The sequence below is a fragment of the Vidua chalybeata genome, chromosome 17, assembly GCF_026979565.1.
Source record: "Vidua chalybeata isolate OUT-0048 chromosome 17, bVidCha1 merged haplotype, whole genome shotgun sequence".
NCBI lineage: Eukaryota > Metazoa > Chordata > Aves > Passeriformes > Viduidae > Vidua > Vidua chalybeata.
In genome coordinates this window covers 8,803,273-8,821,314 of record NC_071546.1, presented here as the reverse complement: position 1 = coordinate 8,821,314, position 18,042 = coordinate 8,803,273, and the positions used below count along the sequence as shown (strand labels likewise).

The 18,042-nt window shown below is 45.7% G+C and overlaps 1 protein-coding gene across 1 annotated transcript in view; it reads right to left on the bottom strand.

Annotated features, from left to right (window-relative positions):
- LOC128796673 (peroxidasin homolog) overlaps nucleotides 1–17,686 on the bottom strand; it is a 44,828-nt gene extending 27,142 nt beyond the window's left edge. The window contains exons 1-4 of the mRNA XM_053958571.1: nucleotides 17,523–17,686; nucleotides 8,184–8,255; nucleotides 653–724; nucleotides 338–409 (exon numbers count right to left, since the gene is read on the bottom strand). Of these exons, the coding sequence (XP_053814546.1) occupies nucleotides 338–409; nucleotides 653–724; nucleotides 8,184–8,255; nucleotides 17,523–17,686 (380 nt within the window). The remainder of the gene's footprint in view (nucleotides 1–337; nucleotides 410–652; nucleotides 725–8,183; nucleotides 8,256–17,522) is intronic.
- Nucleotides 17,687–18,042: the final 356 nt, after the last annotated feature.

Here is an 18,042-nt window from a genome sequence, read left to right as displayed (position 1 = left end):
AAACCCAGCAGAGTCTTCTGCTCCCAGCCCTCCTGCAGACCCCTCTCTCCTCCCTCATAAGATCCTTGGAAATAAAGGCCATCAGAAGCACAGCTGGGTTCTTCCTACGTTCCAGAGGTTTGGGGGCAGGAGAAAACATATGGAACACCGGTAGGAAGAGACCTCAGCACTAACTAACCAAAACTAATACTCAGAACAGCTGTTTTCAAATTAACCCAGTGTAGCCTGGCAAATCTGGATGAGAAAAGAGCAGAAGCTTCATCCTACCCCTCGCTAAGTGCCTGCTGCTCTCCAAGCCTGGGAGCACAGCGTGCAAACAAGGCTCATCTGTACTTACAGCTGCTCCAGGGAACGGAGCCCGTGGAAGGCATGTTGCTGGATGCTCTGAATTTCATTTTTATAAAGGTAGCTTTCAAAAGGAGAGAAAGGAAACAGCATTAGGTGAACTGATCAGCAGTTGTGTTCTAAAAAGTCACAGGAAACAGCAATGACCCTCATCCCAAAGCAGAACTTGCAGCCTGGATTCAAGGGCAATGTTTTCTACCTCTGACACTGAACTCCAAACACACACAGTACATCCTTGACTGGCAAACATTAAAAGTGGGTTGTTAGATTTTGAAGAGGTCAAGAAATTAGTGAGCCACCAACTCACAGGTATTTCAGGTTCTCCAGATCTTCAAAGGATCTTCTCACGATTTGTTTTATCTGGTTATTGTTCAGCAGCCTGTTCAAATCAAGAAAGAAAAACATAGCTGGTGAAGTCAGGACGTGTGAGATTTGTGGCATTTCTGTTCTTGGATGCCCTCTGAAAAATTCTGAGTCCAGGTGTCACAGAATTTAAGACTTAATGGGGTTAGCAAGTCAAAGTTTGGGTCCTCACACCAGCCAAGGCAGTGTGAAAGTTTCTCACCCAGAGGACCCAAGTATTTCCAATATTGCAGTGTTCAAAGTATTTTCCTTACCTTTTGCCATAGTTTTCATCCCAAAGTGACAATTTCACCAGGAAAGGGATGAGGGGATGGGAGAGAGGCAGAAAGTAGTGGGGAGTGAGGTATTAAATCATTGCTGCCGCTCTTGTACAACCACAATGGGTTTTGGAGGTGCCTGGTTGTGTTCAACAAGTGAGCAGGGGAGTGCAGAGCCAGTTTTTAGAAGTACAAAATCAGTTTAAAACACCAGTTCCCCGTGGAGTTATAGGAGCCATAAAATGCTAATAGCTTTGCTCTAATCACTTTGTAACTGATACCCGCAAATGAGAAAGAAATAAATTCAACTTTGACTCTCTGAGGCTGCTCAGAGACAACCCCTATCGATCTCAGGAGCTTTGTGCCAGATTTTAATACAAAACCTCTGGGCCACGTGGCTTTGGAAAGCTGTGTGACACTTGTGTGTGCAGTTGCCATAACTGTGTGTGCAAGTGATGGCCAGTGCCAGTGACCAGACACAGCCCAAGCCTGCAAGAGCCTCGCTGTGCAGCAGTGTAACCACACAGCTGAGCCCTGCAGAGCTCTGCTGCAGCCCCTGCCAAGCCCAACACGGAGAAAACACAATAAATCACTTATAAATAGCTCCCTAATACACAAAGTTTAGCTGTTCCTCGTGGCTGCCCAGCCGCACTCCCGTGGGTCTCTCGCTGTGGGTCCCACTGATGTTCAGGTCTGGCAAAGCTCAGAGCTGCTGGAGCTTTTAGAGCTGAATAGCCCAGAGCAAGGATTTCACCAGCCACCACTAATTTTAAAAATTCCTAAATGGAGTTGTGGGCAGAGAAGGAATCTGTGACTGTGTACTGCAAAGATTTCTTTTTCAGGTGTTGTAGGAAAAAGCAATTCCCCGTGCAAGCAGACAGGCTGTACTAGGTTGGGTCACATTCAATATATGCACTGGATGTGCATTTTACAAGTTGATTTTTGCCACAGCTCCACTCCTCAGGATCTGCCACCAGGCAGCAGGTGAGAAGACAGTTCAACACTTTCCCAGCAGCAAAACCCAATCTTCTGCTCCGCTTTTATGAACAAAAAAGAGCAGCCAGCCTCTCTCATTAAAAGCCAAGGTCTTTTCCTGGCCAAAAACAGTTTGTGCGGGTAAAGGATGGAGAGAAAAGACAAAGGGATGGAGATAAATGGCAAAAAAAAATTGTGGGAAAAGAAGATGAAGGTGAAATCAAACACCTCAGGGATGACAGAAGAGATAAAAGATGTCAGAAACACACACGTGTGATGGCAGCTTCACAAGTTCTCTCCAGGCACCTGAGCCACACCAGCTTTCTACCAGCTTCTTCTCAGGTGGAGAATTACACTGAGAGTCAGAAAAAGCATGTGAGAAACTCAAGAGCAAACAACTTTGCAAGTCAGGCAATGAGGGGTTGAGAAAAACCTCATTACCCTAGGTTTGCCTATCCTCCCTGCATCAGCTGCCCTGATACCACAGGTGTGGGTGCCACTGCCAGGCTGCACATCCCAGGGCTGGGCACAGGCAGCCTGAAGAGGTTAAGGCTGGAAAGCTCCTGCACAGCTGGAAGCAAGGGCTCCATACACACAGCCGAGGTCAAACAGCCCCGGCTCACTCTTCAGGACGAAAAAATGATGTCAAGTCTTTGGAACACACAATCCTGCTTTGACAGCCAGCTATGCTGAGTGGAAATACAGTCCCTGAGCATCAACCCAAAAGTTTATTTGATGGCTGAACACCCAAGGGCTGGAAATGACTGCCTGAGAGCAGATTGGGAGAGGGCTTTTGTCTATTTGCCCGCAGGACAAAGACAAGCCAGGCACCAGCCGTGCTTCCCTCCCTGCCCCACCAGCTTTCATCTCTGGCCAGAGCAGGACAAGGCAGCTCCTTCTCTGTTATCTGAGCCTTGGCCCCACTTCTGAGCACACAGTGGGCTGACAGAGGGGTGCCAGCACCGACGTCATTCCCGTGGATGTGAGCACCTGTCACACACCTGGCATTGGCCATTCCCCTCCCAGGGGACAGGCAACAGCAACCACGAGAGCAGGGTCACACCAAGAGCCTGAGCAGCCCCACGCAGCAGCATGGTCTGGAGCCCTTTGCTGTTTGTTATCTTTAATGCTCAGAGTTCAGACCAGGACTGATCTTCACTGGGATTTCAAATTCCATCATGTTGTCTGGCTGTGTTTTGGGGCTATTTAAAAGCATTATCCCAGTCTGTTTTGTTGTCTTGGCTATTTTGTACAGTTCAAGGGAGTGTAATCACTGACCCAGCCAAATAAGATGAATCCTGGAAGTTCAGATGGCAAGCAGCACACAGGGCTCTTATCTCATCGTCTGATACTTAAAAATTTGTTCATTGCCTGATATAAGAATAAAAAGTGCATGGAAGAAGCCATCTCTGCTTCCTGTCTCAGGATTCCTCATTGTAATGGAAGGATAAGCCCTGGAAACCACTCAAAAGTGAGATAATGATGAAGTTCATAATAGCCCACTTATTCCAAAATGCTGCTTTCAGAGAAATCCATGGACAAGGCAGCACAGCTGGCTCCTAGAAAGAGTTTGGATGGCTCCTGCACAGCTGTCTGCTCCTTGACTCCTGTGCAATTCACCCAGGCAGAGAAGTGTGCAAAGTCCTGGCATGGCCTGGCTATTGGTTCCAGCTGCCATCCATAACAAAAATGCCCAAATTCCTGCTACTCTTAGAGGGCTGAAAGCTGGGACCCCACATCTGCTGGGAATAAATGCTCTGGCAGACAGAGGCTGGGGAGATCATTATCACTCTCATTATCTTAACCACACCCTGCAGCAAAACAGGCTAAATTAAAAGTATCAGAAGCATGTTTCCTGGCAATAGGATGGGGCACTCCCCTTCATGCCCCATGAATTGGACTCCACATGAGTAGGAGAACTCAATGACACAGGTTTTATTCCTGCAAAACTCTTCTGGGACGTTTGAGATATACAAGCACCATGAGATCTGGCCCAGATTCACCAAGAGAACATTTTACATTCCGTTTCCTCTAGGTTTTATGTGCTAACTGCCTCTCCTTTCTCCTTCCCCACCCCCTCCCCAGGTTGCCAGGCACAGGCTTAAGTTGCATTAAATGAGTGGTTTTCTGTTTTGAAGAATGCATTAAATGATGTGACAGGACAGAATTCAGACTCAAACCATGTTCTCTTTCCTCCTTTCATTTGACAATCCACACAACAGTCATTGTGACAAAACAGCATTTTTTTTCCTCACGCTATTAAAAAAAATCATCACACAGTGTATTTAGAGGGGGAGAAAAACTGAGTTTTATGTTCCACCACACATTCCCCCTTGCTGACAGAATGATCTGGAATAGTTATTTCCCATATTTAAAGGAGAAACTTTTATTCTGAGATCCAAGCAGGCTCTGACATCCCCTCCTTGCTGGCAGGAACACATTCTCTCAGGAGTTACTAGAGAGTAAAAGACAGAAACTCCACATTGCTGCTCTGTTCACTCTGAGACTCTTCACCAGCAGCACATAAAGCAGAGCTGCAGGGATCCCCAGAAGTGTTTTGCTCTCACCTGAGCAGAAAGAGAAATATGTCTGAGCAGGGACAGGGCAAAGGGCCAGGCAGAGGCACTAGCAATGTGGTCTCCACAGAGTCCCTGCTCTCTAGGGTGCTCTTGCCTCAGGAATACCAAAATACCCACTGGGGATGTAAAGAAACTTTGGTCCCTGGGTTGGACGTTTCTATGGGTGGTGCTGGAGAGACCAAAGGAGCAGCAGCCCTTTGGCTGTGGTTTGAAAATACAGCAGGGAACCAAAGGGGGTGACAGGGCAGCACTGACTCCTGTGGGAATCACAGGGGTGTCATCATCCATCCCCACCCAGAAATGACCTAAAGGAGCAGAAACTGGAAAGCAGTGAGAGGCTGTGCCTCACCACAGGCTCACAGCATTTCCTCTCTCTCCCACAGCCCAGCACCTGCTCTGAGCTAATGCTGGCTTCAGCCATGCAGCAAGTGATGGCAAACTGCAGCAAAACAGCTGCCCTGGAGCTGGGGAGGTGTGGATGGCATACAAGAGGGGTTTTTGCCTCACTCTCCCTTCTACCTTTTTTTTTTTTTGTACCAAGGGGACATATTAAGAGTTTAAAAATACCCAGCACCATCTGCACAGATGGGAACGGAACAGAGCCAGCGGGAGGGAACGAGGAAATCTTACAACTCTCTGGGATGTTCAGCCCAAGAGAACTTCTCCACTTGCACACAGCCACAGGAAGTTCCCAGTGGTGCAGGATTTAGGATAACTGCTCATTACCTGTGGTGCTGCACCAGGAGCACCCAGCTGGAAGCAAACAGTGACTGTGACTCTTCCACAAACAAAGCTCCTGTTTTTAATGCTAAAGTAGTGCTCTGTGATTTATCAAATCTCAGCAGAGAGGGGCCAGGGGAGGGTTTGAACTGTGGAACAGCCCCACTGGACATCCACACAGGCTCCTCTCCTGTCAGGATCTCAACCCATTTCCCTGCATCCAGGCTACAAAGGTTTCCTTTTCAGGGTGGTTTATAAACTGTCAAACTTGGACACAGAACAGCCACTCTGCCCTAAAGGAGATGGAGAACAGAAGCTTCACCAGAATCTGTTGCTTTTCCTCTGCCATTAGTGGAAAAAGCTCTTTAAAAGACATTTATTTGTGTATGCAAGATTTATTTAAATTCAATGGCAGAAAGCTGCAAGCTCAGAGCTCTGCACGTGGAACCTGAGCTATTCTATCCTGCAAACCTCTCACTTCAAATTTTCTGGACAAATTTTCCCAGGAAACCTCTCAGGGATTTTAAAGGATTTATTCTCTTTATCACTTGAAAAGCTATCTAAGTCCTCAGGCAAAATTTACCATCTAAGAAACATCAGCAAATTCTTCAGCTCTTGTCACTTTTGATGTGGGAATTGGACAAACCAAAGTTCCTGGAGAGAAATTTGCTTCAGGAGTGCGAGGTCCAATGTTCTCTCAGCCAGTTATCAAACTCTTCAGCTGTGGGAGTTAACTACTACAAGTGTGAGAATAACTGAGTGTTCCAGCCTGCTGGCCAGACCAGGAAATAGAACTAAGCATAAGAAGTACTATCTAAATGGGAAGGTTTCCTTGACAAATCAAGTTGATTTTCAGAATCCAAATATAAAAAATGCAGTATTTTGTTAGAGCAGTGTTTCACCTGGTCCAGTTTTCCAGCTCTAACAATGGCCATAGGACACTGTTTAGGGACAGCAGGAGTGTCTGCCCACCATCTGTGAAAACACAGTTCTCACTGCCCTGGCATCCCAAATCACGAGCTCAGGGATGCCAGGGGTGCATTCCTGCCTATTCCTTCTAATGTCTGTTCATGGACTTGCTGTCCTTGAGGTCTCTGTCCAGGAGAGTGTGGAGACAAAAAGGAAAAAGAACTGGAGACATCTGTGGAGCACAAACAGTGTTAGAGAGAGAGAAGTCCTTCCCCCTCAGTCAGGCTCTAACTGGATCTACCTCTGCACAGAGTGGAGGAATCAGAAGACAGAAGCAAAAGTCCTGCATGGGTCAGAGTCCTGCCCAGTCCAAGCTGCTGGCAGGGCAGGAATTGGGACCCCTTGCAAAGCTCAGCAGGTTGGGTGGAGCCTCTCTCCCAGTGAAGCCCTGCCAGCATCCTCGTTTTCCCCAGGGCTCTGCTGAAACTCGCCTGGTGGTCCTGGGAGCTGCTGCCAAACATCTGCCTGCATCACACTGAGATGACATCATCTGGAAACCTTTGTTTCCAACTCAGGAGAGCTCCAGGGGTGGAAGAGCAGGGCTGGAGATCAAGAGGCCCCAGCAGAGCTTTGTGATAAGACAAAACCCTACAGACTTGGACTCTATTATCTCCCTAGATAGTGCTATCTTGTTTCTCTCTCTATCTCAAATGACAGAAATCCATCCAAAGCATCCTTTCTTCCCTATTATTTTTGGCAACTAAGTACGACACTGTGCTGTTTGAGAGACTAACCTGGGCCGTTCTGGATGAACAGCATCAGTGGCAATAAAGTTTTTGACCAGTCCATTTGATGACCGCTTGTCCTGGGCCACAGCCAGGGTACTCTGGAGCATCCTGCACTCATGGCTTGGCCACTCAGCCCCACACACAGAGCGGAAGGATCTTTGGCAAATGCTGATTTTTCAAAGATAACACTTCAGGAGGTCTCAGTAATAAAGTCCTGCTGTAATCCTACTTTTCCTACAACTACTTAGTGTTGACTGAATGTCTTATTGCCCAGGTTTTTCTTCCTTCAGCTCTGCCACCTTCGCAGGATCAGGGACTTCAGATCGCTCAAGGCCAGACAGAAGAAAACAACCTGAACTTTCTGTTACCATTTGAGATCATGAATGTATGAACATCTGTCAGGCTCCCAAAGGAGTTGCTTTGCCTCACCGAGGAATTCTGGCTTGGACCTGGAAATCCTATGGCTGTTAGCACCATGTCACAGCTCGAGTAATTAGATCTGAGTCTCAACAGCCCAACTGCATCCAGCACAGTGCTGTGCTGACACAGCTTCTGGTTCTGATTTGGGAGCTGGTGTGTTTGCAGCTCCTTGGCTACGGGGTGCAGATGCACTCAGATCTGTCTCCAAGTCCTCAGCCCTGGAGCAGCCAGAAGGAGCAGAGAATCCCAGGATTTCCTTTGGGAAGAGTGAGAAGCTGGTTAGTGGAGCAGTGTGTGCAGTGACGTGAGAGTGTGATACAAGGCTGGAGGGGCAGCCTTCTACCCCCATTCCTACCTGGAGTAGGGTAGATGTAGGCACCTCTTTTAGGGCATAGGGAAAGATGGCATTTGAAGGATGCTCAGTGGAACTCACACAGAGTAACTGATGTGGTTCATGTGTTAGAGGAGACCATGGAAAGGAAGATGATTTTAATCCATCCCTCCACTGTCTTGATCCCAGGTGAGAACTCCTTTTACGGGCTACTCTAAGGCTATACCTGCTCAAACATCCTCAGTCAGTGCTAGAGCTCATCATATTTTATTTTTAAACAGAGAAGTTAATTGTGAAAAATGAAAGTTACTGAACACCACATTTAAATAAAAGAAGGTAAGAAACAGGACATAGGGTAGAACAGAGGGAATTTTAAAGCTTTGGCTGGATATGCATAACTTGAGTGAAATAAATAAAAGCCCAAGGCCGCCTTTAAGCCATTTTAGGGGATAGTACTAACAGAAGTAATTAATGGATATCCTTGGGTGCAACTTACAGTGTGTTGAGGTTCTTCAGTCTTCTGAAGGCTCCAGGTTGTATCTCCTTGATGTGGTTGAAGCGCAAATCTCTAAAAGTAGAGGATATAAACAAATCATTAGACCAGGGAAGGGAGTGGAGGAGTGAGGACAATGGTTGGGGTCTGCTCTTGTCTGAAAAGTCAGCCAGTAGCTGGGACAAGCCTATAGTGATAAAATTCTTTATTCTAATTCCACAGAAAACCAGACACTAAAAGGACTCAAGGGATCATTCCCATGAGCACCAGAAAAGAGTCTGCAGCAAAACACCCCAAGTTCACGTGCAATTACTCTTGCATCTCATCCTGATTTGTAGAGGAACACACATCATCATGTGGACCCATAATTTAGCTCCCTACTAGAACTATCTTTGCCCTACAATGGTTAAATCTGCTCAAATAACCTCATATAATAAGAATTTCCCATTTTGCTCTGCAACGCTCCAAGACTTACAACAGCTTATCTCTGCCTGCATTTCAGATCTGTGCCAACTGCAATTAGAATTACTGGAGTCCAGGGGATTCTGGCAAATTTCAAGGGCTGCCCATGGAACTACATCAGCTTGGAACCCAAAACCATGGGGTTTGGATTGCTAATGGGATAATGAAATAAGAGCTAAGTGGTTTAACCTGGCTAACCAAGAAGAAACACATCTATGGGGAACATGCATTGATTTGGCACCTTGCATGGCCCAGTGTGTTACAACAAATCACAAAAGCTGACAAACGGGGATTGCTGCAAGTTTCTGTCCAAAGCACACACTGAAATAGATTTTTTTTTTCTCCTGCACTGCTTGATCTATCACATTTAGGGAATACACAGCTGTTTTTTCAGGTTAAGGCAACCTTTAAAGGGCATTTTCTTTAAGAGGAAAAAAGCACGAGTTGCCCATTCTGATGGTAAAGTCACACTTGGAGGCAGAGTTTAAAACAAGCATTCTACAAAGAGCTGCAAATTCAACTTGTCTTGAGACAGGCATCAACAAGAATCGTGGCATTTATAACATTCAAATTAGAAAGAGGTGCTATCACTGCAGGTAACCTCAGACAGACAGACAGGACCCAAGGGGTCTGAAACAGCTTGGAGCAAGTACCCAGGAAGAGGCTGCACAATGAGTAAAGCTGATTTTATTTAAAGATCATGGAATCATAGAATCACAGGTTGGTTTGAGTTGGAAAGGATTTTAAAGTTCATCTCATTCCACCCTCCCTGTCATGGGCAGGGACACCTTCCACTATCCCAGGGTGCTCCAAGCCCTGTCCAACCTGGCCTTGGACACTTCCAAGGATGGGGCAGCCACAGCTTCTCTGGGCAACGTGTCCCAGGACCTCAACATCCCCCGAGTAAAAACTTTCTGCTTAATATCTAATGTAAACCTGACTTATTTCAGTTTAAAACCATTGCCCCAAGATGTAACATTTTTTTAGCTTAACATTTTGCAAAACTGCAGTCACTCTATGCTAAAAAATTCATGATAAATATTCTTACTTTTTAGGCAGAAAATGCAAGGCAGTTTTACGTAAATTATACTGAAAAAATCAAATCTCTGCCTTGTTGCCCCTTTGTTATCACTGGATGTAACAGCACATGGTCCAGTGGAAGTTTTTTCTGTTGTGGTTTTTTTTCCTTTAACTTTTCCACTTTGACCAAAGGATTCAATAGTCTAATATAGAAAGAAATCTTTCACCTCTCTTAGTGGTAAATATTGCACAGAGAAGAATTAGAGGGCAGAAACAAACACAGCTTCAGAATATTTAAAAACCCCAATATTTCTAATTGCAATTCACCCTCTCTGGTTGTCCACTGCAAGCTGCAGCTCCAAAGGATCACCTCTGACATTTTCAGGTGTGTTTGGCTTAACTTGCATTGCTTCAAATGTGCATTTCTTGCCCTTCTTCTCTTTCTTCCCTGACAATGTGAATTTGAGGGTATCTTTATGGATTTTTTCAGGCAATGGCTGCCACCATAAAACCAAACACAATTAAACACTGGCAGCAGTGACAGCACAGCGTGCTGCCTCTTCTCCACGGCCTCGTTAAAAGGAAACCAGCAAAGACTTTTACTAGAACAGGAAAAAAGGTGAAGAAATGCAAAGCTGATTTACAGCCTGCAATGCACAAACACCAACCCTGCTGCCCCGGGGGGTTGTAAAGGGTCCTGTAATCAGTGCAGGCAGCTGGCTGCAGGTAATAGGGAACATTACAAATGCACGGGAGGAACACACAGGGGTCAGGGCTGGAGCCGGCCATGCTCAGGGAAGGCTGCAGGCAGGGAAGTGTAAAATCCAACTTCGGGTCACAGGCTGCAGGTGGGGACAAAAAACCTCTGAGTGTTTTAATGAACAAAGACAACTGCAGTCCTTTAAACCACACAGAACTAGAGTTCTTTTTAAACTACACCACCCCCAAGGAGCATGTAATAAAGCTTAGCTCATTATTTTAATGAAATATTTTAATTTTTCTTCTGTTTTCCGTTCCAGGTGAGGCCTTTAGATGATTCTCTGGACCCCAGCTATCTTTCAGTCCTTTGGAAAGTTCATTTTGGTTTGCTCTCCGTCACAAAGGCAACAGCTTTCCCCACAGACAAAAAAAGGAACAGAAACATTGCATCCCTTATCTGAGCACTTCATTTCAAGGAATGATGTGAAATAACTGGAGAGAATCCAAAATAAAGCAATGCGAATGATATGAAGTCTAGAAAACATGACAATGAAAAGAACTTAAATTGCTTATTTAACCATAGATAAAATAACTATGGCAGGAAATTGCTACAAATAGAAAGGGCAAATAGTCACTGACTGAAACTGCAGATTCAGGGGTTTTTTTTAATATCTCAATTAGCAAGGCCCATAAAACACTCAGTGGACTTCAGGTGAGACAGGCATTAGCCACACATGGTTTAGGTAGGTGGATCCTGCCCTGGAGGATGGACCAGGCTATTCTGCTCCCTGCACCCCAGACAGCATTAAAGGGTACCAGTGTTGATGTCCCAGCACAGCAAAGAATGTCCCTGGGCAGGCAGAGGAACCTCATACTCCTCTTTACCATATAAAAACCCCAATACTTTGGCTCATCCTTAGTTTTCACTCCAGACCTTGCTTTAGCCTAAAGCATCGCTGGCAGTGAAGGGCTGCACTGGGAATTCCCTGCTTGCATGTGTTTGATTGAGAACCTTCCCCACAGAGTTTGCCTCCTCTCACACAGAAACACTTGTTCCTCTCTATTCCCAGGGCACTCACTCTGGAAATTCACGTTTCTGTTCAGGAACAAATGTGCTTTTTACAGGGACCCAGCACGGAGCCTGTCCCAGGGCAGCTGCTCCACAGCAGCTGAGCTCCCTCCCTCCTGCCCACTTCTTTCCACCTGGGAATTTGAAAAATGGGGGGGGGGGGGGGGGGGGGGGAATAATCCCTCATGATTTAACTCTCCCCCATGATTTCAAGAACAGCAGTCTGGGATTACAAACGACCTTCCCACAAGGAACAGCTGCTGCTAAAGGATTCTGGATCCTTTTCTACCTTCACACAGAGTGGAGGCCTGGGACAGCAGCATCACCCACCACAGATCCCTCTGGACAACATCAGTTCGACTGGCTCAGCCTAAAATCTCACCAAGCCCTCATGCTCTGACAGGAAAGTGACCTGGAATATGTGGATAATCCAGGATCTGCTGTAGAAATTAGTCACCTTTTCTGAATTTGGGAATTATTGACAGAGACTACAAAGAATGCCGGAATTTGCACATGGATGGGGAAATGGGTCTTTAAAGAATGGCACTCGAATCTGTCTGAGCCTCTCAGCTGCTATCAGAACAATCATCCCTGCAAGCCTTGTGTTAAATAATTATCAGTGATTATCACACAAAGCAATCAATGGCTTTTACAAGAAACTTCCACTTCTGTTTAATCTGTTTAGGCTTTCACAGGCTCATGTATTACTATGTTAACTAAGCAGATAATCAGCTACAAGAGGCGTTTTACTGCAGTTCCGTGGAAATGACTGGGTTTGCGTCATTGAAGAATCCTTTGTGCTCCCAACGCTGTGCACAGCAGTGATGCTGACGGTTCTGCCCAGAACTGGTTGGAAAGTGGCAGCCAAACAATCACCACCAACAATGACACGTTGGAGAGTAAAGGTGCTCTTACAGAGAGAAGATGTTGAAGCTCCTCCCTGTGTTTACAGAGGAAGGGAGGGCGTGAAAGACAGCCTAAACACATCCTAAAAATATATAAGACAAGTTTCCAATATACAAGAAGAGCCAGGACATTTATCAAAAAGATGTTCATTCCTCACATTTATCTGCACATCAGAGTCAGCTCTGCAGGTTCTCCAGTGCTGCCAAACCACACCAGTCCTGGCAGGAAGGGAAAACTGCCTTGCTGAGATGGAAATTAAGTCTTCCAGACTCACTGTCATCAGCTCCCCAACTCAGGAATGTCCCTGTCCCACACGAGTCCCCAAATGGCTTTAATAAATGACAGCCTTCATCCCAGAACCCCTTACATGGGCAGCTGAGCCCTGCCAGCCCTGCGAGGCAGATGAGGAGACCATGGGGAGGCTCAGGGCTGGGGATTTTCCAAGTCCTGGCTATTTTGGGCCTTACCAGCTTAAGACATCAAGATCTGACTGTTCAAAGAGTGAAGAGGAAGGAAAATATGTTGAGCATGGAGATACAAGGAAATGAAATGATGGGATCATGGTTGAAACAGTGGAGAGCAAGCAGCTGCAGGGAGCCTCACTCTGCAGAACAGGCTGTGGTTCCCTGCTGCACTGCCACACCACTTATTTTGAGGATTCAGGAACACTAGATTTTAATTAAGAAAATTACCACAGGCATTCCTGAACTCAGCTTTTTAAGATTTCAGCTCCCACAAACAGGAGTCAGGTTTTCTAAAGGGCTCCCTCTGCGTCAGCTGGGGCAGGAACTTGACCATAATCCAGCAGCCAGTGTACCAAGCTGGTTTGATCTCACTTTTTCTGTCCATGTAAGCTGCTGGGAATGCTCTGCCTGAAAGGCAGTGCCAGAGCAGGAGGGTTCTGCTGGTGCCTCATTCCTGGTGGGATCACTTCAAATACCACATGGCATCCCTTTAGCTCTTTCCAGGAAGGGTAGGGACCAGGCATACCTCCAAAACATAATTTTCATCCTGAACACATATTCAAGTTGGAAGATTACACAAAAAGATGCTGACTTCATCAATGTTAGATATTTTGAGCTATTATTTATTAGGAGTGGGATGAAGAGTAGGGTCTGATCCTACCCAAAGCAGCTGGGCATTCATGGCAGCATGACTCTCTTAATGCATAATTCCTTTGCACCATTTATCCAAGATACTGCCTACATTAAAGGAAGAAAACTTTCCCTCCTCCTGAAGTATGTTCTGACCCTGATTCAGAGGAAGTAAAATAAACACTTGAATATTGAGCCTCGTGTAGCTTAAGTGTCAGTCTTCCACTTTTTTAAGAGCATGATCATTAAAGTTTTTACCCAGAATACACACACATTCTTTCACCAAAAAATACTGACTTCTCCTTAAAGAGAACAGGAAAGAGCCCTGGTATCCCTACAGGGAGAGGGATGTGGTAAGGGCAACAAAAATACAAATACTCAAGTGGGAACCAGATGCTGAAGGACTGGGAAATTCAGTGAAAGCAGGATTTTAAACACTTAGGGTAGCTATGGTCACAAGACTTAGGAAGCTTCTATCAAAAGATGCTGAAATGTTTATAGAAGGAAAAAATATTCGAAATACCTCCCCTCCTCATTTTCCTGCCAATTAAGAGATTTCTAAAAATAGAACATAAAGTTCTTAGTCACCTCTAGAAGGTTTAATAAGGATTAAATACTACAGTGCAAGAAGTCAGAAAGAGATTCTACCTGGCACATGCAGAATGTGTGGGTGTGCATTTAATGGCTGCATATAAGATTATCACACACAGAGGAAATGAGTAATCCCTTCTTCAACCCAAAACACACGACAGAGACCACAAACAGAGCAGCATTTCCAAGAACTCATTTGCTCAGTAAACCTTTCCCCAAAAAATGTATAAAATTCCTTCTCAAAATGTGCTTATTAATAGACTACGAGAGCTGCACCCTGTCCTACTCCAGAGGAGAGGAGCTGAGCAGGCACCAAAAGCAGCACAGCGAGGAAGGGAAACAAAACTTGTCCTGCTGGCCACGCTTACACTGCCCAATTAGCAACCAGGTCTGTGAACAACTGGGTCACCTTCAGTTCATGCCAGCGACGTGTTCAGATCCCGGATCCTGCCCTGTGCCCTCAGCTATGTTTCTCCAGCAGTACTCATTCATTATGTGCCCTGCATAATGCAGAAAGAAGAATAACCCATGGATAATTGGATTGCAATCCATTAGCTGCCAGCCAGAGGGGAACTTCTTTCCATGGATTTCTTCTACTCATGCCCACATGTTTTAAAGTTTATTGTTTTAAATGTCACACTGCAGAACAAATGGCTGCGAAGGTTAAAGACCTATTGAAATTTTCAGAATGTATGTTCCACAGCTGTTGCCTTCCTTGGGCTGCTGGCTGGAAGAACTGCCTGAATCCCAGCGGTAACCAGCAGATCACATCTGGATAATCGTGTTCCAATTGAACAGACACCAGCCAAAATACGTTTGCAGTTCTACACCATGAATTTTTATGGCTTATCTGTACACGTGTAGTCGTTCCTGCCTTCCCATTCCCTGCTTGGGATAAAGCAAGCAGTCTCCATTACCAAAGATAAATAGTCTACTGCTAAAACCAGACTTTGGGCCAGATCCTCAGCTGTACCCAGCTGGGATTGGGAAGGGAGGAGGGAAATGGCGACCCAAGAGGAGCCAGTAACAGCTCATCAATCCTGGAGCTGGTTCCATGCCAATCCCAGCATCGCTCAGAGAAGGCGATGGGCGGCTCCGAGTGCCGCCAGCTGGCTGCAGCCCCAGGGGCCATCTGCCAATGGTGAAGCACAGCCTGTGCCAGCTAGGAGACCTCCCCACTCTTCCAGGATTCTTAGAGAGGGTGGCACGGAGTCACGGAGGTCAGAAAGTCCCGAACTCCCAACTTCAAAGCAAACTCCATCTGGAAACTGCAGCTGTTCTTCGAGGGAACCGAGCTGGAGCCTGGGATCGGTGTTTGGAGCTGCAGTCACAGACTCAGTCCTGTTCACACCAAAGATTAACTGTGGAAAATATCCCAATCCCACATTTTCTGCTCAGAATAACTCTGTGATCAAGACTATTCTTGCTATAATTCCAAATGTTCAGTCTGACACAAGGGCTCTCCCAGGAGAAACACTAACATACCAAAAAGCTGGAGGAGTCAGGGCTTGGTTAAGAAGCATTCCTTGATCTTCCACAATTCAAAAAAAGTTTAATTACTCAAATGCTATTTATAACAGATACAAATGGGATGCTGGCTGGGAAATGCATTTGCATACATTAGATCTTCAGGATAGCCAGACAGGATTCTTCCTTGCCACACAAAAGCCCATGGTCTGCCAACAGAGAGCACTCACCAGGCTCATCTGTCTTTACGTCTGTGAGGATCTCTGATCACCAATATGTGGCTTGCTTATAATTATGCAGACAGTAGTAAAGGAGCATAAAATGGATAAGTCACCTTAAAAAATACTGGTTCGTGAAGAGTTATCTTCCTTTGCAATATTGCAATTTTAATATCTCACACCTATACTATTTCTTTAATGTTTTAAAAGCCAGTTTCCCATTCAAGGTGGTGCAGAGAATGAAGAGTGCTGCTGCCAGAGGGAGCACACCATTCCAGAGTAGGAGAGAGCTGGTGGCACAGTAAACTTCCCTCCCTTTGCACTTGGAGGATCTCTAGCAGAAACGCACTCAGGCTCCACTGTGACAGCAAACGTTGCCTCATTGCAAAGAACAGGAATGAAGCTTCAATGATCTCAGAAATACTTCAGCCAATGGAACAAACTTTTCCCTCAATAAAATCTAGGTCTAAACAAGGAGGAGCAAGTTACTTTGCTAAAATCAGTGTCAGGGTACTTTAAATATTTTAATATTTCAAGATGCAGGAGAATAAGGGGGAGAAAAAGGTTGGTTAAGAGTGTGAAGAGTCAGATGCTGCAAGTTACTGTAAGAGCACATAAGCACTGCCCAGTGAGCGAGTACTGAGCAGGGTCACACTGCAAATAATCACTCCAGCACCAGCCCAGGCAGTGAGAAAGCTTTGGCAGCTGTAGCAAGTGTAGATCTCATCCTGTGGGCCACCAATGCAAGAACCTCTGTGGTCTCCACCCACCAAAGCAGACCTGGATGGCAGCAGTCCAATGCCAGCCTCTTGCCCACAGCACGTTCCTCCGGCTGCCAGCAGAGAAGGTGCACTGGCAATATCAGTGAGATGTTCGTGGGAGAAATGCTGGCATGGATGTGCCAGCTGAGATAAAAGTGAGGTTGTTATAAGCAAAGGGAAAAGCTGCTCAAACTCATGTTGGAAAAGGTTTGCAACCAGCAGCAGTTTAAGGAGGATGAGAATGAAGATTCATTTTGACAAGTCTTTCCAACTACTTACAAAAAAAGGGTCATCCAAGACAAGGGATCAGATAAGAATAGCACAAAGGGAAGGATTTTGTCACGTGTCACTGCATCTTAAAGCCACCTTTAAATTTAGGATTAGTTAGAATCACAGGGAAGTGCTCTTCTGCACCTATCAGTAAGAGCTCTTTAGGAGTCTCCAAGAATTCAGTGTCCTTTTCCTCCACCTTTCCTGTTTGAATGGACTCAGCCACCAGCTCCCTCTCCTTCTTATTTCTCAAGTAATCTGTGAGTTACCACAGCTGTTACTTTCCAAATAAGCCTCAACTTTGGTTTGAACTGTTCAAGTAGGACGTGGTAAACCAGTACTTACAAATTCAGTACTGGAATGGTGTTGTATATATAAGGAAAGTGTTCATGTCACTGGAGACAAAAGCCTGAGCTGCTCTATTTCCTCTCTCCCCTACACCCATACACAAAGCCTTCTAAAATGCAAACTGTGTTCCTTTCCATAAGATCAGTTTAAGTTTTGACCTTTGATTCCCCAAATCTGTCTTCCAGTGCTTGCTTGGAATTACTCTCATTACATTTTTCGATTCCCTTGATTGTCCCATTAGCAATTAACCGATGCCAGAAGATGCAGTTTCTGTTTCGTGTTTTAAAAGCACAAAACAGTTCTTGAGGCTGAAAATTCTGCAGGGGGAAAAGAGGATAAAATGTATGCCTTTGGCCTTGACTTTTTTTTCTTTTTTTTCTCCTTCTTTCTAAAGACCATGCAGGTAAGAAAGGCAGGAAAATGAAGTGGTTACTCACAGAATGTTTGTCTGGGGCGGGATCTCGGGGATGGTTTCCAACATCAGATGCATGCATCTCACTGTGGTCCTGAAGCACAGGCAGCGGCTGGGGCAGGAGCAGGAGAAACCAGGCAGGAGGAGAAAATACAAAAAGCCTCCAAGAACTGAAGGTTTGATCAGCATGGTGTTTGCTGGAGCGTATTTGCCTCAATTCTGAGCTGCAGGGAGCTGACAAAAAAAGTTTCCCAGCCCTGAGGTCCAGGAGGAGGGGACTCATCAGCATGTGTTTGCAATTAAATTAAGGCAGTTTGACAGTCCAACCGCCCACCCTCTCTGCCATTCTGCACATCACTGGAGATCACACTGTCCCCACCCCTCTCTAATTGTGGCGCTGAAATACAAACTCTTCGTTTGGATCTGTTTTCGCCTTGTTGCTTCTTTTAAACAGCAAGTTAACTCCTCACCTTCTCCTCAGGCCTCTGTCTGAAAGCACAGAGCACCTTCATGGACAGCAACCAAAAAATGACCTCGTGCTTCCA